Raw genomic sequence first — 26,213 nt, 5'->3', positions numbered from 1 at the left:
CAGGTTAAACGCAAGAGAGAGCCCCCAGCGGAGCGCCTCGGGCAAGTGCAGAATAAAAGGAGGAGACAACCTTGTTGTTGTTTTTATTTCTCCTGCATAGATTTAGAAGACGTGCAGGACAGCAAGGTCAGATCTGCCTTTAACCTGGCAGGGTCTGCGAGCAGGTCCTAAAGACCTGGTGTAGAGATGGGGTCTGAGTGTGGAGTGGGACACACACACGCTTCTTCTGACAAAGAATCGTATAGCCAACAAGGAAAATAAAAATCCCTCTGCACTGCAGACGTGTGTTTCCTACTGCCCTACCATCTCTTTTCGTGGTTTAGGCTTTGCCTATATATTTTTTTTTTTGTACCCAACCATAGCCAGATCAAATCAATTCCCTTTTCAAACATAAGTCAGTGCTACACACAAATGTCAGCATCAGGCCATAGAAAGTTGTGAGAGGTATTGAAAAATAATATTCCTACAACATGACATTCCCATAGTGTTTGTCTGTGACAGCCAGGAGGTGGAAACATGTCTAAGGACTCTCAATAAATCCCGTGAGGGTACATGAGGATGCATCAGAGGTACAGAAAGAAGCAGCAAGAATTGAAACACCGGACACCCAGAATGGCTTCCAAAACCACAAGGCCAGCTGCTCTTTGAGGCATAGCTGCTGCTCACCATCGCTTTTTGAAGATACGCCACTCAACACTACCTCACATTTGCTGTTGTTGTTCTAAGTTATGCAATATTTCATTACAAATAATGGCCAAGCAAATTACAAGCACTCCCTGCTCTCCTAAGGACTACGACAGAGCGGTAAGAACAGTTTACCCAGGGGCTTTAGGACTGTTTACAGAGAGGGTGGATGACAGTGGTTTATCTGTTGAACAGAGGAATTTGATCCTGGATCTGCAAGTAGAAGCAGGAAGGGAGAAAATACATGGAAGTTATAGCAGGCTGCCTTTATGTTCCCGTGGCTCCAAACAGCACCGTCCTGCAAAGCAAGGGAAATATAAACAGACTGTGACTGATCTGTACGAGATGCAGTGAAATGTTGCTCATCAGTGGGGGCAGATTACCAAAAATTTTCACTGCTGCGGTGCCAGGGCTCCTGCCGCAGGCAGCCTCTGGGCACGCCACCAAGTGCTTTCACTCAAGAGGACTATTGTGTCCCAAGAGAAGGGAATTCATGATTTCGAGATGCCTGTACTGAGCACAAAAGCCCTCGCAGCTGCGATAGCAGCGGGCACTGTAGATGCGACTGCAGGGTTGACTCGTCCAGGTTAGCAAGACTGGACTAAAGTTGCTCTGTGCCACGCAACTGGCCACACCGGAGTGCAAGGACTACCACAGGAGGACACAGACAGCATGCTACCCGGCTTTCAGTTCCTTCAAAGCGGCCGATGCATGGGGATGCAGGAAGAACCCAGCTGGTGGGATGCTCATCCGGAGCGGGTGCACTTGCACCTGCACAAAGGAGAGTACCATCTCGGCTCCCATGGGGAGCCTTCGCTCCCTTCACCAGAGGAGTGGAAGATGGTATCAGCCCGGCTCTCCTCCCCTTCCTCTTACGCAATGCAGGGGAGTGACTGGATTTTTTTTTTTTCTTTCTCAGGGAGTTGGTTTTCACTTCCTGCGCTCTCCGTGCCTTTGTCTCTGCTGGACGCAGCTGAAGGCACACCTGAGGGGTGAAGGAGCCGGGGGGAGACCAGGGGGACACCCCACTCCCAGCACCGGTTTCACCTGAGACCGCCCAGGTGGGGGGCTGAGAGCGCATGCCTGGGGATCAGGTGCAGGGTGGGGGGACACATTGGTCACCCCGGGGCGAGCGGGGACCCGGAGCACAGCCGAGGCCGCGCTCCAGGTGCCCTCTTGCTCCGGGGTGTCATGCACCTGGACATCGGTCATGCTTAGCTTCATCTATCTTCTCCTTTCCTTTAGGAAAGGATTAAGGTCTTCAGGCGGTGAGGATCGGGGCGCCAAGATGGCCCGAGGGAGTCCATGGTTTGTGCTCTGGGTCTGCTTGGTGCTGGTGGTGGACTTCAGTGAAGGCCAGGAGGAAAAACCCTTTGGTGAAAAGTGCCTGGAGGACTTTACAGCAGGGATGCCGGATTTGGTGCTGGATATAGACGCCTCTGTCCAGAATGGAGCCACCTTCTTGTCGTCCCCCATGGTCCATCGGAGCAGAGACTGCATGAGAGCCTGCTGTAAGGACCCCACTTGTAACCTGGCTCTTGTGGAGCAGGTCCCGGGCACGGAGGAAGACCACATCCAGGGCTGCTTTCTCCTCAACTGCCTCTACGACCAGGCTTTCGTCTGCAGGTTTGCCAGGAAGATTGGCTTTCTCAACTTCTTGAGGAAGGACGTGTACGATTCCTACGTGGCAATGCAGGATCACAGATCTAGTGGTAAGGTGCCCATAATGGATCTGTGCAAACCAGGGCTGGAAGAGCACTAATGGCCACTGGTGCCAGCTCCTCCAGCCGCCATTTGTGCAGCTATGCACAGTCGGGATAAAGCAGTGGGGTTTCTATATGCACCTCTGCTGCAAAGGTTTTCCCTAACTTTGGTGAACTAACTTAATATCTGTGCCTCAGTTTACCTATGAGCAAATGGAGAGGGAATCTTTTTTTAACCTATTTGAAGTGGGTGGAGTGAGTATTTACCAAATGCAGGCTGAGTTTTTGATACTTCACAAAGTGGAGAAAAAGGTATTGTTTTTCTTCTCCCTCCCCCCAGGCCTTTGAGGTTGGAAAGTGAAAACCTCTAAAAATCTACACATCGCTGCGTTTTAAAGGGCTGTGTTAATCTCTTAATTGCTCAGGGGCTGGGGGCAGGACACAGTCCACTTAGTTACCTTTCATTTTGCCACAGCCTGAATCTTGTGAGCAGCAGCCTGGATGGTGAGGTGTCTCGGTATCGCTCTGCTTGGTGGGGCTGGTCCTTGCTGCTGGGGGAGGGAGAGGGAGCAGCTGAGGGAGGCTGATTAGAAAACTTTCCCTTTGGAGGTGGGTTTCTCTTCCCCAGTCCCTGGTTCCCTGCTCTGAAAGATTGCACCTGGACCCAAAAAAACAGGTGGAAAACAAACTAATCTGGAGCTGGCTGCTTGCCACGTGCTCTGCTGTCTCCAAAGAAGTGCAGTGTGTTCAGAAATGCTGAAAACATGGCAATCCCTCCTTTTACCTCCTTATTCCATGTTTTGGAGGAAGCCTAACAAGGGCAGGACGTCTCTAGCCTGGCTGGGTCTTTGGCAACCATAACCAGTTTATTATTTCTTGATGCATAGGCAGGGCTGTTAGGGGATACCTGTATGGGTAATCCTCACGTCCCCTCCCAGCCCACCCGTGGTGGGGACAGAAGGGATGTAAAGATGACAAGGGGAGCAGCTGGGTGGGTGCATAGGCTCAGGCTGGACCGCGTGAGCTGAATAGGCCTTTGATCTTCTGCTGGGATGGGCCAGCCTGTGAGCCTTGTAGGCGCTGGAGATGTGAAATGGCACCAAACCCCACACTGATCAGTTTTGTCCACCCTAAGGAGCAGTGCAGGGGTTTCAGGGGAGGGCACGGCTCCTCTGGAGCAGCCCTTGTTTGTCACTGGTTTGAGCAGCAATGTGGCAGAAGTGGTTCTCCTGTCCTTGCTAGTCGCTTCTCACCCCATTTTAGGGCCTTTTGGTAAATCTCTATCTCACTGTTGCAGTAGTTGTCTGGCGTCTCCATTCCGGGCTCAAAATCCTTTCCACAGGAGCTGCAGTTGGTGAGGAACTGAAGCCCACATCTCCAGGACTGGAGGTGGCACGCTGGCAGCTGCCTGAACTCCTACATGCTTTGTTGTAGGAGGAAAATGGAATGCATCATCTCCAGTGCATCCTGATTTCACAAGATTAGATTAAAATACAATGTACTGTTGAGCAATGCAGCCCCTTCACCTCTGTGGACCAGCATCTCATACAGGTAGACTGCAACCCCCCTCCTCCCTGGACCGGTCGAAGGATGTGATATTGCGTGCGTGTGGGTCTCTACAAAGTGTCCCTGCGTCACTGAGCTCTCTGTGCCACCAGCAGTGCTGTGTTTGCCACTCCACGGCACCTAGCTGGAGCGTCACCGCCACTGACACGCAGGTGCTGCCTTGCAGGCTATATCTAGCCCTGCTTTCACAGATGCTGGGATGGCTGCGGTGGAGCAGGAAGACCTGGGAAGGCTTATCAGTGAGAAGTGAAAAACACGCCAGAAATGCTGTCAGGGATACTCTGCCTGCCGAGGCGGGCATGCCCCTCCTCGCTCACCTGGGGCTTGCGCCACGATACCGCTGCGGGTGTAGGAAGGGCTCGGTCCCTTCTACACCCCGTGTTTGCGCACTTAGAGGGTGCAGGGTGCTGGGCAGGTCTCCAGCTGTAGCCACGGACACCGGGCAGCTCGCTGCTTCGTGTCTAGGTCGGGCTGCGTTCTTAATGCCATGCTTTGATGGGAAACGTGTTTCACTCCTCCCCTGAAAATTTTTAGGCATTGCCTTTTGACTGATACCAAAAGCTTTCTGAATCACCTTGAATGACATCAGAGGGCTGGCAGGAAAAGAGACAAAGAACTATTACTATTTATTAATCCATAGCTGAAAATGAGTTGTTTTACTGGAGAAACTGCAAACAACAACAAGAGCTAAATCAGACCATACGAGCTGGGCCCTCCTCCCCACAGCAGTTGATGAGACACTTAAGAATGCAGATCTCGATTTTGGTTGAGATCCAAACAGAAAAATCCGAAGCAAAACTCCAGGCTCCTCCAGCTGCGATGCTGGAATTGGGTCCATGCAGAAGGAATGGTCCTGTCTGGGCAGGAAGGTGGGGGCCTGGCTACCATCAGGTACGCCAGGTTTTGTGGTATCGCTGTTAAAATGTGAAGCTCTGTGGCTGGTCTGGAGCCCAGGTTATTGTCAGCCCCCTGAGACTGGGCTCTAAAGGTCTGCTGGAAATTTATATGCTGCTTTGTCATCCACCCCTTTCCTTTATGTGCCTCTGTCAGGTGTCCTGGGAGCCTTTAGGGTATGCCCTATTGCCACGTGGCAATCTTCAGACATCCTCTGCAATAATGCAGATTAAAAGCGTGTTTTTTTTCTAGTGAATAGTGAAATATATATTTAGTGATCCCAGTGGGAGACATTAAACAGAAAAGCCACGTGTCGCAAGGCCCACAGGAGCAGACCAGGTTTATATCTGTTCAGAAGACTAGATAAGCACTTGAAAGAGGGAGTGCAGCTGGGGGCTCCTGAATGGGCAAATTTAATCCTGGAGTGTTTCCTGACCCTGATGGAAGTAGCTGAAAGCTGGAAGAGTGTTACGGGGAAAGCACTGTTTATGCTTACATGTTCTTGCTCTTGCTCAAGCATCCACAACGAGACTTGCAAACCGAACACAGGGACAGAGGCACCTTTGCTCTTACCCGCTGCGGCCACTCTTACTGTTTTATGACCAGAAAAACCTGTGGGTACAGGCAACAAGGAATACAGCTGAAATCTAGCTTCTGCACATCATCTGAGTCTATTTTCAGTATTTTGGAGAACAAGAGCTTCTGAGTCCTGTATAAGCTGGTGACGACACCTTGGCTCTGTCTCTCGCCTGTTTTAGCTAACGTACAGCCCCAAGTCTCTGATGTTATTGTTAAAAGGCACTATCCTCTTAAATGATTCCCTAGCCTGAACTTTGGTGCGAGTTTTCTGCCTGGCTCATTCGGGAGGGGCAGGCTCACCATGCACTTTATTGGTAATAATGGAGCCCAGTGTTTAAGTAACTACCCCGAGCTTATTCTGGTCTAGGCAAACCAGTTCTGGGTGTGAAACTGGAAAATAACCTCCCTGAACCTTTGTCCGTTTCTTGAACTGAACCTTTTGTGGTGGTTGTGAAATGCTCGGTGACACTCTCCTGTTGAATTCAGGGCTTGTGAGTGGGAGACGGGCAGCGCTGGGGAACCCACTGGGTTCAGCATGTATCTGCTCCTGCCTGGCTGTGGAGAGAGATTTGCAGGTTAAAACTTTGGTAAAGCATTCAAAAAGGAGAGCTCAGCAAGTTTGAAGATCATCCATCTTCAAACATTTGGTCCCGCGCTGGTTTCCGTTCTGCAGGCAACTAGAGTGAGCGGTGCTGGCATCCCGTCTGGGGCTGAGAAGGGTCCGGTCACTGGTGTGCCCTTGGCTGATGCTGCTCAATCCTGAGCCAGCCACTTGTCCTCCAGCGCCCAGCTCAAGCCAGGAGGGGGGGAATTGCATATTCAGTACCCCCATCATGCATTCAGAGGCCAATGTATACTGGCAGACTGGAGACCAGCCGGTCCAGCTCCCTGCTCAGAGCAGGCGATGAGCAGCTTCCACTGACTGTGGAACTGCTGTTTGTCATGCGGAATTTACTGAAGTGCCGCATCTTGTGGCTACCTCACGTCGTGGCTCTGGAGCTATCAGTAACAAACTGATCTTTACTAAACTGGCACAAAGGCCTGTGGGAGACCCTTTCCCTGTGCCCGCTAAAGCAAATCGGACTGGTTTCCCACACCTTGAGGAAGGACGGAAAGAGCCCGGGGGCAGCAGCTTTATTCTGAAAATACAATCCGTTCAGTCATGCTGCATTGTTCTAGAGAGGCTAAGCTGACCTACTGTGTGCACCTCTTACAAACCACTACAGAAACCTCTAGAAATTAATGCTGACAGCTGCTTGCCTCTGCATGAGTTATCGGAAAACTATACGGCCTTATTGTGACTGTATTTGCTGCCCAGCCAGGATGAATCCCTACAGAAAGAGCTTGTATTTCTCCAGGCACTGTGTCGCATTGCCTTGTGCCCTTCTCTCTCTCCCCGCCTCAGGCAAATCAACCCTGCAGAAGCAGCATCTTCCTTACTTTTGCCTGTTATTATGGAGAGTTTTCTCGTGTCGATGGGCGAGATTCGAATGAACCCTCCCTGAAAGCTGCTGGCTTTCGAATGACTGCCCTGGAAGCGACGCTAGAGCAGAGCTTTAGCATTTGCGGGGAGAGCCCCTGCCCCCCTGCTTGTGCAGCGGGCAGGCTCAGCTGGCTTCCAACGCTTCAAATCTCCGAGGCTGCGTGTCTCACAGACGCTGGAATTTGGATGGCCTCATTTCTGCTCCTGCCTCTGCTACTGGCCTGCCCAGTGGTTTTTGTCCCCAGCGAGGTCCTTCCCTTCGGAGAGCCTCAGTGTCCCCTGCACAAGCCGCACTTGTCTCCTTTGTAAGCTGCTCCTGCAATGGCAGACAGCAGCCGGCTGTAGGACCCCCTGGGTGACCCTGAGAAAGCCTTCCAGCTCTTCCTAGCGGCAACCTCAAATCATTCTGAGGTATTTTCAAGCGTTATCTTTACAGTCTCAAGTACTCAGGGTGTATCTGCATGAGCGCTGGAATGGAGGAAATCTGGTTTTCTGTGAATTTGTGTCTCGAGGGCAAGAGCTGATATCTGAGCTCCGAAAGAGAAATCGCCAAACTGGGAGCTTTGCAAGTGCTTTCTGCTGCGGGATTTCACTGGTGCCTGCGTGTTCGGATAGCGAGGTCCCTACTGGGGTCTCTCCCCCAACCTAGATGCTAACTTTTGCAGCCCATGTAGGAATTCAATAACTTTTAGACTCCTGTTCCCCCAACAACTTTGGTTCAAGTCTGCTCATTGTTGGAGGTGAAGCCAGACAAACAACTGACTGCATAAGCCTTAAAACTAAATGAAATTTTTTAAAAAGCAGAAAACAGGGACTGAGGCAGGAAAACACTGTGAGCCATATAAATTTGTTTTTAAGCATTTTAGATTTACTCTATCAAGCTTTTCTCCAGGATCATAAAGAAAAGGTATTTCACCTTCTGATGTATTTTATAAGTGGAAGCTGAAGTTGTCACTTAATGATGTGACTCCAGGAGCATGAGTTCCACAGTAAAGAGCACGACACACAACAGCATCATAAAGCTTTAATCTCCCTGTTAATTACATAGTTTTACAGCAGAAACTTTCCATAGTCAAAAGCGCATTATAGCAAAGGTAACTTTCATTTTTCAAACAGGCTTTCAGAGCAAAAAGAACTGAATGGAGACTCTCCCTTCTACGAGCAGTTTGTTGATATTCTGTCTGGTTCAGTCAGCACTGGGTTATGAAGCTCAGGTGGAGAATAGCCACGTTGCCACTGAAGGCTTCATAAAGTCAGTGCAGCGGAAATACTCCAATGTCACTGAGCTTTGAGACGTCCTAAGGAGAAAAGGGAGAGACTTGAAAGTGAAGTCCTTCATTTCTATGGAGACTTCCTCCTTGGCTGGCAGTCGCCGCACACAGGCAAATACTCTGACTATTTTCCTGGAGGTGAGGAGGGTCAGGGAATTTGGGTAATCAGAGATGGGATCTGGAGAGGTAGCTGTCTCGTTGACCAGAACTGAGGTCTTACTTCACCATGCAATCCACAACCCAAAGTAACTAAATTGACCTGTGGAGAAATGTTTGGCCAGCAATTATTTTTTTTAGAATCATAAAATTGCCTAGGTTGGAAGGCACCTTTCAGATCATTGAGTCCAACCATCAACCTAACTCTGACAAAAACCATCACTAAACCATATCTCTAAGCACTATGTCTACCCGTCTTTTTAATACCTCCAGGGATGGAGCCTCAGCCACTTCCCTGGGCAGCCTGTTCCGATGCTTAAGAACCCTTTCGGTGTAAAAAATTTTCCTAATATCCAGTCTAAACCTCCTTTTAAGCGCACATACTGGAAAATGTCAAGGAAAAGTATGATTTGGAGTTGTTGTGAGTTAATGATCAGCCTCCATGTTGCTGAAGAACTGGTCTTCCTCGTGTGACTGCACCCATCTACTGGGCTCACCCTGGCAGGAGGGTGGCGGGCAGCAACTTCTCCCTGGCAGGCTCATGGCGTTTGTCTGGGAGGAACGGTAGGAACATGCCATTTCCAGAGCTTGTCGTGAGTGCTGTGTACAAGGTGCTTGTGGGACTGATTTTCCCGGCTTGTTTGGAAAGTGTTGCCAGCTCCAGTCCTTGCTTTCTCCTGTGAATGTTCTCGTGGCAAGACCACTTGAAAATAAAGCGAAACTCCCTTTATTGGTTCTACCAGCCCTGCTCAAACCCAAGAGGTGCCAGGCTCACTGGTCCCTGCTTGGTGTCTTTGAGCAGCCTTTGCATGCCATGCCCATCGCTCTGGCATGCAGCCGCACGGAAGGAGGGGCAGGGAGGTGTGCCCTACCCAAAGGTGAGAGGACGCCAGGGTGGGCATCTCTGCTTGTGGTGCAGGTGTCATCCGTCCTGGCCTCTCAGTCCAGCTGCCTGTTTTGCTGGTTGGCTCAAGCTCAACAATATGAACTTGATCTTGTACTGTTCCCACCCAAAACTCACGTGAAAAGATGGAATAAAAGATAAAACCGGTGACAGATCGCAGAGAGCACACAGACAGGTGTGACAAACGTGACCAGAAGCCCTGCAGCTGTACAGGCTAGAAGCAGCTGACCTCTTACAGAGTAAAACCGCAGCCCCATCGGCCTGGCGATGAGGGAGGTAAGCTGCAGGGCCGCAGCTGTGGAGCAGGCTGCGGGGGGCACCTCAGAGGACTGGTACCCACATACCCTCCCGGACTCTGCAGCCGAACAGGCCGAGCCCAATGCTCAGACATGTAAAAAAGGGAAGGTTTATTTCACTTGTGGCTCTCTGGTGGCAGCAGCGCTTGTTAAGACCTGGGTAGGATGAATAGGTCTTCATTTGGTAGAAGATACTAGAAAATAGAAGATTCTGGGTGGATTTGTGGTAACTCTGATCTGTTGCAAAGCCCTCCATCTTACTGAATTTAGTGAGGAAAGAACTAAAAAGTAGCTTCCTTTGAATGTCAGGTTTGTTTGTACATATGCCTTATATTGAAGGCTATATTCAGTAGACTCTAGCAAGAGTCAGCAGCTGGGACCTGAATCCAGAAACACTCAAACAGGAAACTAGGAGCAAGTCTACGACAGTGAAAGTAATTAGCTGCTGGAGTAGTTTTCCAAGGGCTTTGGGCACTAGTCCTCTTCTTCAGACACAGTCTATACAACAGTGTAATGGTAGAGTGATTTATATCTAGCTTCTAAATGACAAACAATGCCTTTATAAAAGACTCAGGTTGAACTTGAGCACTGCGTCTTGGACTTGGTACAGGTGCTACCAGGTGGAGTTTTATGGGCTGAGCTACGCAGGAAGCCTGCGGACAGAGACGTTCAGGCTGAAAGGAGTTATGAGTCAGACTCAATAGTGCCATTGTTTAGGCTGTTCTTGCTGGCACAGGCAGGGATCAGTTTTTGTTTCTTACAGTCTGGAAATTTGTTTAAAGGATTGTGGAGGCTGCTAGTAAGGTAATCCATGGAAATGGCAGAAAAATAATGGTCTCATGAATGGCATTTGTGTGCTTTTTTTAAGGCATGCGTGTCAGAGAGGGAGGTGGCAGATGAGGTTGAGGAGCGGTATTTTCCATCCAAATCCTGCAGTGCATAGCTCTGGTTAAGCATGCTAACATAGTGCTTAGAGATGGTGGTAGGCATAATGAGAGTCAGTTCCACATTCTTCAACACCCACATCAGGTCATCTCCTTAAGTGGAGGGTGGAGATTGCTCTGTGCTGTTTTGTGAGGATGTGGTCCGTTGGTCAGAAGCACAATGGCTGTAGCCACAGGGACACCCTCTTACAGTGGTTCCTGTGGGCAGAAATGGCCAGGGAGCCAACTGGCTCAAAGGCACTGCCAGAGTGAGTTGTGGACTTACTAAATTAGTGAGGTCAGTAATAACGGTATTTATTGTCCATTGCTTGCTCAGGCTGCAAGAAGCACAGCTGTATAAAAGCATTTTCCGTTCAGTGGTTGAAGTCTGTATTAATTTAGCCTGGAAGAATCCCACTCCCTTGTCTTACTGTAATGGAGGCAAGGACTGGGCTCTTCAGCCTCTTACCCAAGCCTTGCTCTGCGTTTCTTCTGCAGATGACCATCCTCCAATAGCCCGCACTGGCATGGACATGAGGGTACAGCCGGGGGAGCCAGTGATGCTGAGAGGTACAGAGAGCACGGATGACCGAGGGATAGTCAGCTATGAATGGAAACAGATCCTCGGCGACCCCTCCGTGGAGATGAAGGTAGGGAGCTGAAGGAAGCAACTTGCTCAGTGTCACCTGTGATCTGCATTAGATTGGGCTCTCACAGCCACTGACTTAGAGGTCACCTTGTCCTTCCCTCCCCAAGCCAGTCCACCCATGAGCCTGTTGCCAATAGCTATGGAGCACTCCTCACAGTTGCCCCCACTCTCTCACACCTACTGGGATGTGGCATTTTTGGCCTCATCAGGTCTTGGGCTCCCTGCACCAGCAGGCCATCTCAAACCTTCCTAAGCAACGCCTGGTCTGCCTGGGTGGGAGCACCCAGGAGGGCAGTAGCTTCGGTGCAAGAGCTGCCTCTGCTCCCAAGCTCTTGTAGTTCAGCGAGGGGCCTGCCCTTAGTTTTTCTCTGCTCCTCCTTGGGGCTTCTCCTCCTCTGAATAATCCAGTCTCAGGCTCTGCTTCTGTTCTCCTAGGGCTTTTCCTGGACTTTGCTTCTCTTTAGAGCATAGATTTCTCCTATTTTATCTGAGCTGGAGCAGAATTCATGTCTCCTGACTGACTCCAAGATCTCTAGGGTGTGAACACTGCCTATCTTACCACAGAATCACAGAATCTTCAGAGTTGGAAGGGACCTCTAGAGATCATCTAGTCCAACTCCCCTGCTAAAGCAGGATTGCCTAGAGCACATTACTCAGGACTGCATCCAGGCGGGTCTTGAAAGTCTCCAGAGAAGGGGACTCCACAAGCTCCCTGGGCAGCCTGTTCCAGTGCTCTGGCACCCTCACCATAAAGAAGTTTTTCCGTGTATTTGAACGGAACTTCCTATGTTCCAGCTTGTGCCCATTGCCCCTTGTCCTGTCACTGGGAATTATTGAAAAGAGTCTGGCACCATCCTCCTTCAGCCCACCCTTTAGATACTTTTATAGATGTCAAACGTGAATTGTGCCTTTAGAAGAGCAAATGACTACTGATAAACTTCTGCAAAACGCTCTGGGAAAGCTTGGAGCTCATCTGGAGTTCTTGTGGCACCTTTTGGAAGAATTAGCAAACGAGTGCATCAGGTCTACAGCTGATTTCAAAGACCAGCAATGACTATTCCTAGGGTGCTGAGGGGGCTGTGAAAATCTGGAAGTGCTCCTTTCCTTTTCCCTTCCCCCTAGCCCAACCAAAGCAACTTTCAGGGGGAAAAAAAAAGTCCTCTAGTATTATGCTATATTAACCACATTAAGATGATATATGGCAACTCTATGTTCTCTTGAAACCTAACCAAAAAGGCAGATAGCATGGAAATAGAGGCCCAATATTGTTGGGCCCAAATACAGGGAGAAGTTTGTGTCAATAAAATCACAACTTCTTATTCTGACAAAATAATTCACTCTCTTTTAGAAACCTCTTAGTAGGCAAAGAAATAGGCACTCATTTCCATCTCTAATACTAAATATGCTTGTCATATTCAAAAGGCAAGAATATATCTTTCTTAAATACACCTAGCTTATTCCCTATGTACTAAGCAAGTGATTCATAACGGGGTTTATTTTTAAAAAAGTAAAACAAAAACTGCAGGTATTTCAGTCCTCTCCAAAGATTTTTATTTTCCCTCGTGCCTTCACAATGTGACAAAATATGAAATATCTAATTAGTCTTGTGGTATTCTTTCTCTCTGCCATTCCAGCTGGGTACCAGCCCATGGATGTGGGGGCATTGTATAGCACTGAGACATCTTTCATGCCAGACATCTGCTTGGTGGTTTCCAGCCAAGCTCCTTCCTTCCTAATGGAGGAGCATGGGCCTTACACGGCTTCACTCACTCCCTCATTAGAGGTACCTTCTTTTGCATAAGCCTTTCTTTTGCCTTCTCAGAAGCACGAAGAAGATCAGGTAGAAATCTCCAACCTACAGGCGGGGACTTACGTCTTCCAGCTTACTGTTACGGACACTGCACAACAGCAAGACTTCACCAACATCACCATCATGGTGCTGAATTCGGAGCAGACTGAAGGTGAGCATGAGCCCACGGTGTCTAGCTGGAGTCCCCAAGCCTGGGTGCTGCTCTGGCATTACTGGTGCTCTTTTCAGAGGGGTGGATGGGAAAAGAGCATAATCAAGAGACAGGACTTGCATGTCAAATTTTCCCAGGAAAAGCCTGAACCTGACCAGTAGCGGAAGGTCTATACATTCAAAGCGATCTGCTTTAGGGTTTTCGCATCCTCTTGCAGAAGAGGTAGCCTGCAATAACCTCATCCTCGCTGTATGTCATTGCCCTCTGCTAGGCGACACCATAGTGATTGAAGCCTGGAGTGCAGCTGAGGGTGCAAGACAGGAGAACCTGAAAGGTCTTATTGACTTCACGGTTTTGCTGTGAAAGCCCTAATTCCCTTAAGCTGCAGCATAGGTGGAGCCATCATTCAAAGTCTCCCTGGCTTTATTTATATGGCCTTGTTTAGTGATCAAAATGTTCAGCATTACAAGTGCATTAGGAGCAAGGAGTTCTTGGACAAATGGTTGACTAGTAGCTAAGCAGCGAATTTCTCCTCCTACCACAGGTGCCATAAAAATATAAGAACATCCATATCAGGTGACTCTAATCATCTGTCCAAAATCCAGTACACTGCATCCCACAGCGTCCAGAGGTTGATAATTTGGGAACAGTACAAGAACATGACATGCTCTCAGTAAATCCCTACTACGCTTGGTTAGTCTCCAAGGAATTTGCAACTGGGAGATTTTTTTAATCAGAAGATGGTGTCTTTGAGTTTAATGGCCATGGATGAATCCCTTTTTGACCTCATGTAATATTTGCACACCACCAACATCCTGAAGCAGGTCGTAGCTATGTGCTGCGCAGAGAAGCGGCTCCTTTTGTTTTGTGAATGTGGCACCTTCTAATTTGATTTTGTGACCCTGCCTTTCATATAAGAAAATATATACCATGACTCCCTTCTCACACCGCTCAAGATTTTATAAATCTTTCAGAGAAGTGTCCACAGTGTTGAACTTTCCTTTGGAAGATTTTCTCCTTTGTATATGTGAAGGCAAAGCAAGCTAACCAGAGCCTTTTACGTTAACTTTCTTGATAGAGCATTGTTTGACTCCTAAGAAGGTGGGCTGGTGTCGGGGATCTTTTCCACGTTGGTTTTACAACCCAAGCCTTCAGCAGTGTGAGGAGTTCATTTTTGGCGGCTGCAAGGCCAACAAGAATAACTACTTACGGGAAGAGGAGTGTCAACTCGCCTGCAAGAATGTCAGAGGTGAGTCTGCTTCGAAAATCAGCCCTCTCTTTCTCATGGGGTTGGGATGACCCTGTGGGCAGGTACTGCAGCTTCTTGTCTGGCAGCTAGTTAGAGTTCAGAGAGCTGAGGAGACCAGGCTAATTATGGATGGGGAGTCCTAGTCTTACACTGCCAACATATCTGACCCAGCTCCTGGAGTGCTGCTCCCCTGGTCAGTGTCCCTGGTGCATCCCTAGCTGCAGAAACCCTCACCAAATCTTCGTGTCACATCTGAAACCTAAATCTAGAGGGTAGCATTGTGCTGGGGGAGAGCCAGAAGTGCTTCACTCCCAAAATGAAATTCATCTTCTCCTTTGGCACCCTCTCAGCCGAGCCTGAGAATGACTGAGTGCTACCTCAGATAAATGGGCTGAGCCTCTGCCAGGCCCTTTGTGCTGCACAGCTTAAGGAGGTGGCAAAAGCCTTGGAAAAGAAGGGGTGTTTGGGCATAGCTAGTGGTGGGAAGTTCCCCTGTGCTCCTCCAGGCCTGCCTCACATGGGTACTACTCATCTGGGGTCTCTGGGTGGTGGACACCCATATTTCCCCTCCCTAACCCTTGCAGGGCTTGCTTCCGGAAAATATGCACTTCTTAGTTGAGATATGAAGGCAATATAAAGCTGATCTTGAGCTGACAAAGTGATGTGGTGGTAAACTTATTTTATTTTTCCCCTTGTCTCTTCAGGTTCTGTTGGCGGGCGACAACAGCCAGGTGAGCCTCCTGTACCACGGTGTAACCCTGCTGTGAGCTCAGGCTCAGTGTCTCACGTCCGTTCCTGTGGCTTTTGATTAGCACTCAGTCAGCGTGGAGAGAGAGGCACTGGAGACTAATTTCTTTACTAAGCCTTTCACTTTCTGTCATAGGATAATTCAGGTTAGGAATTACCTCTGGAGGTCATCTGGTCCGACCCACTACTCAAAACAGGGACAGCTTTGAGTCACATTGGGTTGCTCAGGACTGTATCCAGTCCAGTTTTGGGAATCTCCAATGAAGGAAATTTTGCCCATTTTCTGGACAACCTGTGCCAGTGTTTGATGGCCCATGTTATAATTTTGTTCCCCTCACATCGAGTCACTTTCCCTTGCTGCAACTTGTGTCTGTCGCTGCTCATCCTATTACTGTGCACCTCCGAAATGAGTCTGTGTCTGTCTTTTCCATAACCTCATGCTAGTTCTTGTGCTCCAGCCTCTTGCTGAGTCCCTGCTGGATTCACTCCAGTATGCCAGTGCCTTTTGTGCACTGGGGAGCTCAGAACTGGGCACAATGCTCAGCACTTGGGACCACCTCCGGAGCAGAGAGGAATAACTGCTCTTCCCCATTGGCTCTCTCAGCCAGGCGTGCAGGTTTCAGTTTGTCTTTCCAAATTTAATCCCCTATGCTTGGGCAATATCTCCATATTCTTCCTGAGAAGCTCATTCTTGCTTCCACCTTCTGTGTACTTCTTTTTTTGAGGGGAAGCCTGGCTGTTCCCAGAGCAATGTTTCATTTAAAATCAAGAAAAAAATTTTTTTTTTTTTTTGAGTCCAGGGTGTCACTCAAGAGAGACCTTAACCGATCTGTCTTGTTTCTTGTTTGCCAGCCCTATCAGCAGCTTTTAAGTCCTTCCTAAAGCATCTGTGCGGCAGGGAGAAAGCTCACTAATATTCATTCTATAATCTGAACTGTTTCTGATGCAGTGTGCAATGGGAACTGTCAGTCCCCCTTCTTCAGATGCAAGGATGGCTGCTGCATTGATGCCTATCTGGAGTGTGATGAAACTCTCGACTGTGCTGATGGATCAGACGAAATGTATTGTGAACAATGTAAGTACTTCAAATTCTGGATTAGAAAATTTAGTATCTGCCCAGAGATGAGAGTGCGTTGGAAGTTACAGGTGCTGACTCAATGTTTTTTCGTGCCTTCTGTTCTTATCTCCTGACCCTGCATTACCTCTTCCTGCCATCTCCCATATCTCTGCTGACTGCAAGGGCTGATCTTCCTTCTGGGATGTTTCCTGCCTCTTAAATACTCTTCGACTCTCTTCTCTGCACCTGTCTGTAAGACTTCAGAGCCTGTCCTCCCCTCCCCTTCCAATATTTTTCTCACTGAATGACCTTACCTGCTCTCCCAGAGCTGGGAGATAGGAAATGAAACCATGATTTCTCCCAGTCTGTCCAGTGTCACAGTCCCCTTAACATCCTCACGTTATGCTAATGTAAATGCACACTGGCGAGCTGCCTGAGTCTGTAATCCCTCCTCCCTCCTGCCCTCTCTCCCTCCCTCTCTTTCCCCCTTCCTGCTTCCCTCTTCTGACAGAATTCCCATAATCTCTTTCTTATATGTGGGTGTTTTGCTGCCTTTTTAGGTTGCAAGCATATGATTCATCTCTCTTGCCCTATCTTATATCCTATACTAGTGCTCTTTCACACGTCTTAAAACCTGGAGTGACAGCAGTTTCCCCATACTTCTTGATGGAAAAAAAACCCCTAAGAATGCAGTCTTTGTTTTCCTTAGTTTTGTCTCTGTGTTTGTGGAATGGAAATGGGGAATAGTTCCCCGCTACTACATTTTATTTTTCCCATGTTCCTCTCATAGCTTTGAGATCTTTAAGAAAGTCAAATTATATCTCCCTTTCCCTGGCTTGTGATACCAAAGGGATGTGCAGGAGAGCCCTGCCTGCCCACGTCCGCATAGACAGAGACGTTTCTTTTGTATTCAACTGGTGAGAGAAGTTTTAACAGGAAATGTTTCTCTCGCAGATGCTCGTGAGTTCAATAGACTGCAGAAAATCAATGTCACACATAAGCAAGGTACGTACCACCCACAGCACCTAGGCTGACATCTACCAGCTTTTATTTTTCCCTCAGTCTGTTGTTTCATGGTAAAACCGCTTCCCTGTATAATTCCAGAAACGGGTGTAGCATCTGCATAGTCCCTGTACAAAAAATGGGCAAGAGCCTGCTCTCTGACCTTGAGGACGGCTGTTTATAGCAGGCTTTCACTCTCCTGACTAAACTTTTTCACCCAAGCAGGTCTCATGCATGTTGCCTGTTGGGCACAGCACCCGGCCTGTGCAAAACCCTGCAGCACTTTCTTCGGAAATAGTGCAAACCAAAGCAGTGTGGGGGACGCAACAAAGCCATAATACGAGTAATCGTATGCCTGTGCTCGATCCCACGCCTTTGCCTTGTTTATGCTAGGGCGAACAGTGGCACTATCACTGGGCTAAAACAGCATATCCCAAGTCAGCTTAGATGCAGCTTGCTTGTAGAGGAGACCCGAGCCGAACTGTGGTTTCTGTCTGTCCTCTTCATGTTCCCTTCTGCCGCCCGGGGAGCACAGGTCATTTCTGCAGGGGATTGAATCCAAGGTCTAACATGACTGCCCTGATGTTCCATTTTCTTCCGTGCTAGTTGGGTTTCTGGACAGGTGCCAGCTCACCTTGGCAATGCCAATTTGAGCAGCTGGCAACTGGGCATGGAAAGCCATGGACTCCTTCTGCTATGGTGCTTGTGCTCTTCAGTTGTGAGCAGAGAATGTTGCCGCTCTGGGAAAGCACTGCTTGGGCTAGAACATCTCTCCCTTGCTTTGCCAGGTCACTGTGTGGACTTGCCTGATACTGGACAGTGCACGGAGAGCATCCCCCGCTGGTACTATAACCCATTCTCTGAGAAATGTGACCCCTTCACCTACGGGGGCTGTGGTGGGAACAGCAACAACTTTGAAGGAGAGGAAGAGTGCATGAAATCATGTTCAGGCGTCACAAGTAAGCAGATATAATGAGGGCTGGAGTTTTACTGATCAAACTATGAAAATCACTCCAGATTAAATTCTGCAGTCACAAAGAGGTGGTGGCTTGGGAGCTTTCAGTCAAAGCAGCTCTGCTGTCAAACCCTGGCCATGTCTCACAGGATTCTTCAACGTGACCGATGCCTTACGGGGAACGGTGTGTATCTACAGCATCTTTCTGCAATGCAGCCTGACATTTCTCAGAGCCGGAAAACATTTTGGGTGCTGATGTTGAAAAAGGGAGAGAGGAGGATGACAAAGATAACCGGAGACATGGAATAGCCTCTCTAAAGAGAATCTGACTTTCTAGCTTGGCTCCAGTTCATCCCAAGTGGGAGGGGAGAAAGTAAGAAAATCCTGAATGACACATATTAGGCACAAGTTTTAAACAAATGAGAGGGAAAGATTTACGCTGTAGAGCTTTGTACATGTTGCTGTGGAGGCCAACAGCTGAAAGAGGAGGAATTCTGCCAAACTGTATCTGTTGGGAGGCAAACTGTTGCTGCCTTTCCGAAGTGCCGCCCTCAGCTTCACTGTGCCTCACAGCCTGCCCCGAGAGCTCAGTACCAGGGCTGTCAAGAGGGATGCTGTATGCATTCAGTCACTTCAGAGCACTAGAAATATGCTCCTCAGAAACCTGTCTTATCCCTTGTTTCTAACCTTCTGTGTAAAACTTTTTCCCCCTGCTCTGTTCCCAATTCAGAAGCAGATGCCATTGGCCGGAGATGGGAATCCTTTGAGTCCCAAAGTGCTATCTTAAGTGAGTAACAGTTTTTCCTACAGATCTTGCTTGTTGCTTTTACCGTGCCCTGAAAAATATTGTCTTTCCTTGCAAATAATAGCCTTCTCCCACCCCACTTTTGAAGCCGAGGGAGCAATGTGGGATTTGTAGGATGCTAGCAGTGGCAAGAGATGCTTCTGTGCACATGTGGTCCAATTTCTCCTTTGTCTGTGACTCAGTAGCTCACATCAGAGGCTCCTGATTTTCCTTCCATCAACTTGCTTGAATGGTCCACTGTTCAACATCAAAAAATGGCAAGTAAAATTTTTCCCAAGGGCCAAGTTCACGTAAGGACCACTAACTTCTGCAAGAAGGAAGGCCCAAGTGGGTATGTGAATAATGTTGGGTGCTAGACTGTGGGGAAATCTGATGACCCTATACATCCTCTCCACAACAGTAAAGAACACCAAAGCTATTGAATTACAAGTTCCTAAAAGAATATCACATTAAGGTTGGTGTCCTTTCACCACAGAGCTGTAAGGCTTCTTTCTTCAGTAGAGAACTCGTTCAATTATACCCTTCTTCAACCCTAGAGCTCAATTTAATCTTTGAATTCACACCAGCTCTCAAACGCATCATATTTGGCTGTCTCCACTGATTTTGCAGGAGTTTGGTTGGCTGTAGAAGACCAAGTGCCCACAGCGCTGCTACAAGCTCTTTCCCCACAAACTCAGCGTATCCACCATAGCTCACGCCGACAGCGTTATCCCAACCAGGAGGTGCTTTCTGCAACCACCCCTTGGTGGCCTCCCTGTTGACATACGAAGCAAGGCCAGCATTGCAGAAGGGCTGGATATTCTTAGGGCCATCAAATGGCCAACCCTGCCGAAGTCACCAAATAGCCTTTAGAGGGCGTGGTGCATCTGGGAAATGATGGGATCCATAATAAGGGAGAGACAGGCTGGCTATACCCAGGCCATACCCTTATGCCATGCAGTTGCCTTCTGTCTTCTTTGCCCAGTTGTGCAGTGACCACCCTGATGTCAGGCCAGCTCTTGCCCACCTCTTCTCTTCGCCAATGCAGCTTCTGCAGCAACTTTTGTGCCTGCTTCTTCCTGACTGCTCCTGCTGCATCAGGGCTTGTGGATCTGCCCTTCTAATGTGTTCATGTATCCCCCACAGGTGCCTTTGAGGTAGTGATCGCCGTGCTCCTTGGGATCTGCATCATGGTGGTCCTGGTGATCATCGGCTACTTCTTCCTGAAGAACAGGAGGAAGAAGAACAGCCGCCGCCGTCAACCGACCACCGCTACCAACTCAACCCTCTCCACCACAGAGGACACTGAGCATCTGTTTTACAGCAGCACCACCAAACCAGTCTGACCTACAGCCTCTCTCTCTCTCCAGCCCAGCATTGGGGCACTCCCCAAAGCTTCTGGAGTTCTGTTTTCAGACACAGGCCTGTGCCTGAAGGACTCATTCTCTTTGAAGACATTTGTAGCATCAGGCCAAGACTTAGCCATGATTTGGCATTACTAGTGTTTGTGATTGTCTTGGCTAAATGGCTGCTCTGGGAAAGTGAGGATCTGGGAGCATTTTGATGCTCTCTAATGTCTGTCCCTTCCTAACTTCAAACAGTCCAGTGAAACTCTGAATTACATCTTTCTCCCTGCTCGAACCCAGAGCACAACTCCGCTCAACTTACTGAAGGATCCTGGGACTGGATCTGTGTAGCATTCACATTGATGAATGGTGCAAGCTCACCAGAGCCAGCAAATTTGTTTGCAGCGCCACTTTCTTCCACTCAACCTGGTATTTTCCTCCCTTTCCCCCAGTCCTCTACAAGGTGGCCCTGCCTCCCAGCAGTCCTCCTGGTCGTGGTGAGCCTCTTGAGGGCTGTGAGATTCAGATAACCGTCCAGACCTGTTCCAAAGGCTCTGTGACACTCTCCAGTGGTTCCTGTTTTTGAGATGGAAGGAAAGAGAAATACCTGCTTTAATCTCTAGGCTTTGCTTTTTACCAGAAAAGCACACCTAGATTTTTTTCTGCCTAGCTGCCGTGTTACAGTCTCCTATGTACAGTATGTGTCCACCATTTTCTCTCTGAGTTGCTCTGGTTGCTTTTCCAGTGTTCAGTTTGAACCCAGATACATTCAGAAAATATCTATTTATTCTCACATGAAAGGAAAGGAAATGTCCCTGCTTTTCCTGCTGATGGTGAGGGGAGGGTGGAAGGACTCGGCCCCCTCACAGTTGGACCTTTGCTGCAGCTTTGATTTTACTGCACTCTCCCCCAGGCACGTAGCCTGACCCGAGTCCCTGGCATCTCCCAGAGCACAGGAGTGGGCTGGATACCACCAGGTGATGTCCCCGGGCACTCCCGCTCCTGCTGGCCCATTCCTCCTGGTGCAAGATGAGCCCAGCCCCAGGAGGTCCAGAGCTCATTCCTGTCCCCATGGCAGCATGTGACATCCACACTTCGGCGAGGTCCCGTCTGTTCCCCTGTAGACTGTTTGCAGTGAGGTGCTCCCCAGATCTGTACTGCTGCATCTCTGTTGTCCAGGCTTGTACCCCTGGGAGCTGAGGACTTCTGGGGGCAGAAGCTGCTATTTCTGAAGTGCCTGGTATGCCTTGTCAGCTGTGGGGTTGGCACCAAACCCCAAACTTCCAGTGCCTGCTGCTCTTGGGAAACTCCTGCTGTGAAGAGAGAGGAGATCAGTGCGTGTGTGTTTGCATGTGTGCGTGTGTGTAAGAATAAGCATAATCTAATAGGAAGCATAAATCTATGTACAGACTTTAGTTTATATGCTTAGACCTTTTCAGGGCCAAGGGCAGAGTGGCTCTGGAAAGCCCTGGTGAAGCCATGCCCGGCTCAGGGCACGGCTCAGGTCCTCTCAAGTGCAGCTCCAGGAGAGCTGCCTCCTTGGGCCGATGCCTGGGCTGGAAGGGAAGAAGCCGCTGCCCACAGCCTGCTGGCAATCTGACTGCACGCTTCTCCCCGTCACGGGCACCTGCCTCCACGTCCCTGGGGGTGGTCAGATTCCTCCACGGCTTTTCGTGATCTGTCTTGTAGCATTTCTTCCATCTCTTTGTTTTTCCCACAGCCTACCATGGCCTAGACAAGAAACCTAACGTCTTGATTATTTTTTGTGTGTGTGTGTATGCACTCACTCTGATAACACGAGTTGCAATAAAAAGGAATTGTTTGTCTTATCTGACTTGGGAGTGGTGTCTGAGAAGCAATGACCTGCGGAGGGGGCAGGTACTGTTCCCATGGCTGATATCTCACACTCTTTCACCTGCCCGGACTGCGGTAGCGCAGGGGAGAGCCATCGGGTCTCGCTGCTGGTGGTCCCACGGCTTGAGGAGGGCTGGGAGGAGGGGATGCAGCCCGTGTGGACACCTGGAGAGACAACTACCGCATCAAGTGTGCTGGGAGTGAGATCATTACCCACTCAGTCACCCGGAGAGCAAGGCAGGGTGTAACCTGAAACTGGGTTCCAGCTGGTCAGACTGGTTTGAGGTTTGGGTCTGAAACCAAAAGCAGACACTATTCTTCAAACAGGAGTTGTTCTTAGCTGTGTCTCCAGGCTGGTGATCCGCTCCGGCACTGTAATGTAAAGTTAGCTAAATGTAAATTTGGCTAATCGGCAATGAATATGCACGGAAACCGGGCGAACCTGCCCTCCCGTCACTGACCTGGCAGCTCTGGGGCCCCGAATGCTGGCAGGAAGGGTTTCCCCCCCACCACGCTCTGCTCCTGACTGTGGGCTTTGCTCTCTCACTACCACCGCTCTCTTCCTCCACTCCTGACCTACACCACCTCTCCCATCCTGCCGTTTCCAGCTACTTACGCCTACGTTATCCCCTGTGTCCCCAGCCCCAGGAGCTGGTCTGTGCTGAGCCGTGCTCTGCTCGGCTGATGGGGTCACCAGTCCTGGCAGAGTGAGGGTAGCCCTGTTTGAAACCAAAGCTGCATCTCTTGAGAGTCTCCGAAGAGAGAAGGCTGTGTGCATTACAGCCTCTTTCACTTAAAGCATCTTTGTGTCACCTGGTGGAGACACCATGGTCACTACGTCACCGTGGCCCCGGTGGGGTCTGCAGGTCCAGCCAGAGCCCTCCCCTTTGCTTTGCAGCTTGCAAAGCACTTTCTGTCCCCAAAGCCAGCGAAGGGGCCAGACCCGGCTCCTGCTTGGCACCAGGCAGGCACCCTCTGCGGCAAGGGGACCTGGTGCTCCGGTGTCATGGGAGGGACAGACAGGGAGGACAGTGCTCCGGTACAGCGGGACCCAGGGAAGCTCAGGAGCGCAGCTGGCACCGAGGGCAGCCCCAGGCAGCAATGGCACACCATGATGTGCCGCACGCCCACACCTGTAACCACACACGCCGGGCGTCTGCATTCCCCAGGTTTTACCGTGTGGGGTCACTCGGGCTGCACCAGCAGGTCCCGCGTGGGGCGGCTGGGGAAAGGCCCTGCACCCCGGACACCCCCAGGGGGACGTCCCACCCCTCCGTTGTGTGAGGCACAAGGGTCTCCACTCCCCGGGAAACCCCAGCTCTTCAAAAGGGGTTTGTTTTTCAGATGGGAACGGGAGTCCAGATCTTGAAACTTTCTGCAAAATTAAAATCTCCCTCCCCCCGCAAAAAAAACCCAGAACTGAAGACTGCCTTGCTGTCAGCTGGTTAAGAAACACATTTTTCAGTGAAAACTGAGCTGCCTTGTTTCACTCGCTGTGCCTGACGGTGAGCAAATCCTTGCTATTCCCCCAGCTGCGGCCAGAAACAAGCAGTTACGTGAAGCTGTTGGTTGTTTTGGGGCAGAGCTGCTCCTCCTGGCTTAGAGCTCCGGAGCCCATCACCCCAGCGCAGTGTCTCTGTGGGGAGGAGGTCAGCCGCAGGAGGGTCCTGGCCATCCGGAGCTGGCCCTTTGTCCCTGCAGTGGGTGCAGGCAATGTCTTCTCCACCAAGGTCAGTGTTTTCAAGGGGGCTGTTTGCACGGTTTATGGAGCCAGGCTCCAGCCAAGCCCCAGGAGCTGCTGCCCACTGTGCTGCTCCACCGAGGGAAACTGCCCACTTGTGAAGCCGCCTCTTCACAAGTGTCTGGTCTGACTTCTTGGTGGCCTCCACCTCTGCAGAAGGAAGACCATCGAGCCCCTCATCCTTTCCTGGCCAGCAAAGCCCTTTACCCGCCTTGCTCGGACCATGGGGAAGGAGGGCTTGCCTGAGGTTTCGGCGGAGTTAATCCCAGCGGGCTGGAGGGGACCTGGCAGGCTTCGTGTGGCCACCAGGCTGGATATGGGAAGCACTAGCTCACAGCTAAATATCGGGTGTCCCTGGCTTCCCCATGGCACCATGGCTCTGCAGATAAACACAGCAGCCACCCCAGCATGACAAGGGACGGCTTCAGAGTGGCAGGCCAGAATACTGTCCTTTGTAGAAAAGCCAATGATGTGATACTTTCTGATTAGTTACTTTAGCTCTCCGTCCTAATTTATTGCTTAAGGAAGAAATTATTTTGGCTTTGAGGTCAAGCAGTTCATTCAGGTTAAAAAGAGTGCTCTAAAACTCAGGGGGAAGGAGGAATGGGGTTGTCTGCAAGCTCTGCGTAATGCAAAGAGAAATCTTGAAAGTTGTTTTTCCCCCTCTTACCGCAAGAATTAGGAATGACCAGACTTGCTCCTACTGAAGTGTGCTTTGAGGTCATACATGGAGCAGATGCAGATCTGAAGTGCCATGGCTAGACCAGAATGCAGAAAGCAAACGTTGCTTGTTAAAGTAGTGCTTGTGTGGGAAATAGCCTAAGAAAACTTTCCAGACGCTCTTTTTTTCCCGTTGAAGGGGAGAAATTGGAAATACTCTCCCTTGGTCATCAAGCGCAGAACTGCATGTTACTGTAGTAGCTTATAGTCACAGACAAATACAGTCAGCTATAGAAATCACAGCAGATCCCATCTCTTCTGCAGGATGTAAAAGGGCACGGAAGAACCTTTCTGCAAGGACCAATGTCACAGGGAAATGAGTGTTTCCTGGGCAAGGTGCCACCTGAGGCGTGACAGAGTTTCTGCGGCCCTTAGTCAATGGTTGCTTCTCCGACATGTCCTCATCTCCAGCTGTGTCAGGAGTTTTGAAACTCACCGTCGGTTCCTGTAACAGCTCTAGGAGATTTCGCGCAGGCCAGACCCAACATTTAATTACCGTCTTCGCTAAGTTGCCCAGAGCCAGCCTACATGAGAGGATATACAAAATGATAGCGAGCAGCTGACGGGAGCTGCAGAGGCCAGGAGCCCTGCTGGAGCCAGCCAGGCGCTCCGGCAAGAAGAGGGGAAATTTTCCACAAGTCTCGGTGCAGACAAAGTGTCTGTGTCTTTGTTCTCTGCCCTGACACACCTGACCCACATGCCGGCTGCTTCAGGATTGTTAAAAAATATTCGTGACCGGTTGAAGCGAAGGGTTGGCCCAGGAATTTGAGCTGCTGGGACTCCCCCGGCCAGAAACTCATCTTTAAATTAGACTGCGTCCCTCTCATGTAGGCACGGTGGGAGCCCTTCCCTCCCACAGCTGCACCCCCCGGGGGACCCGAGCTCTGCTGCCTGCCTCCTGCCTGCACCTCCACCGCCTGACGGCTGCACTGCTGCATTTTTTAATTCATTATGGGGTTATTGTTCAGCCAGAGCAGTTGCCCAGTGTGGTTTACCAGCCCCCTTGGCGTGTCCCCAAGAGGGGGCAGCAACATCTTTACATCCCACCTGGTGTTGCTTTGGACACTGTGCTGTCAAACCAGCAGAGACTTTGGGTACTGCTGGAGATGGGTGCTAAGGTGTGAGATGCCCTACACCCCACTGAGCCCCATAAGATGCCAGGTCCTGTTCCCTCCCTCCCCATCTGTGGTAATGTTATGGTCCGTGTTACCGTACCTGAACTGGTCTCTTAATCCACCTGCAAGGCAGGGAAGAGATGGTACAACCTTCAGAAGATCAGAGAATTCACCTCAGGTCTCCCAAACTTCTTATGGGCCCCCTGTGCCCTGGGTCCGCTTCCCCGTGCCTTTGTATGGGTTACACAGAGCCAGCCCCCCCTGCTGGGGTCACCACTCCAGCAGCAAAAACTTGGGAGTGAGACTTTAAACAAAATGCACACGGGTCCTTCTCCCTCTTGTTTTTATCTATTTGGATCAGCTTCTCAGATTTTTTTTCCTGACTTCTACTCCTTCCTGCAATGTACACATGATGTTTTGACAGAAATAAGAGATTTTTTTGTGTATAAGCAGAGGACTTCAGGCAGGAGAGCCTTCATTAGGCTTGTAGCCGTGCCACACAACCCTTTTCTCTGCCTTGGAGGCAGCTGCACATCTAAATTAGAGGATGAAGGAACACTTGTGACACACTTGA

The 26,213-nt window shown here is 49.8% G+C and overlaps 1 protein-coding gene across 1 annotated transcript; it reads left to right on the top strand.

Annotated features, from left to right (window-relative positions):
• Positions 1 to 1,418: 1,418 nt before the first annotated feature.
• Positions 1,419 to 22,032, top strand: SPINT1 (serine peptidase inhibitor, Kunitz type 1). The gene is made up of 11 exons (XM_054201084.1): positions 1,419 to 1,745; positions 1,930 to 2,396; positions 10,958 to 11,109; positions 12,931 to 13,069; positions 14,148 to 14,318; positions 15,023 to 15,049; positions 16,015 to 16,140; positions 17,077 to 17,127; positions 17,913 to 18,083; positions 18,810 to 18,866; positions 20,010 to 22,032. The coding sequence occupies exons 2-11, from the start codon at positions 1,973 to 1,975 to the stop codon at positions 20,207 to 20,209; spliced, it is 1,518 nt and encodes a 505-aa protein (XP_054057059.1). The 5' UTR covers positions 1,419 to 1,745; positions 1,930 to 1,972; the 3' UTR covers positions 20,210 to 22,032.
• Positions 22,033 to 26,213: the final 4,181 nt, after the last annotated feature.

This window comes from Rissa tridactyla, chromosome 4 (genome assembly GCF_028500815.1).
Source record: "Rissa tridactyla isolate bRisTri1 chromosome 4, bRisTri1.patW.cur.20221130, whole genome shotgun sequence".
Classification (NCBI taxonomy): Eukaryota; Metazoa; Chordata; class Aves; order Charadriiformes; family Laridae; genus Rissa; species Rissa tridactyla.
Note: the sequence above shows the minus strand (reverse complement) of the source record. Positions and strands in the feature narration are given on the sequence as shown.

Coding starts and splice junctions, on each gene's coding strand:
- SPINT1 (XM_054201084.1), top strand. CDS start 1,973: ATGGCCCGAGGGAGTCCATGGTTTGTGCTCTGGGTCTGCTTGGTGCTG. Junction 16,141..17,076: donor CGAAATGTATTGTGAACAAT/GTAAGTACTTCA, acceptor TTTCTCTCGCAG/ATGCTCGTGAGTTCAATAGA. Junction 17,128..17,912: donor CAATGTCACACATAAGCAAG/GTACGTACCACC, acceptor TTGCTTTGCCAG/GTCACTGTGTGGACTTGCCT.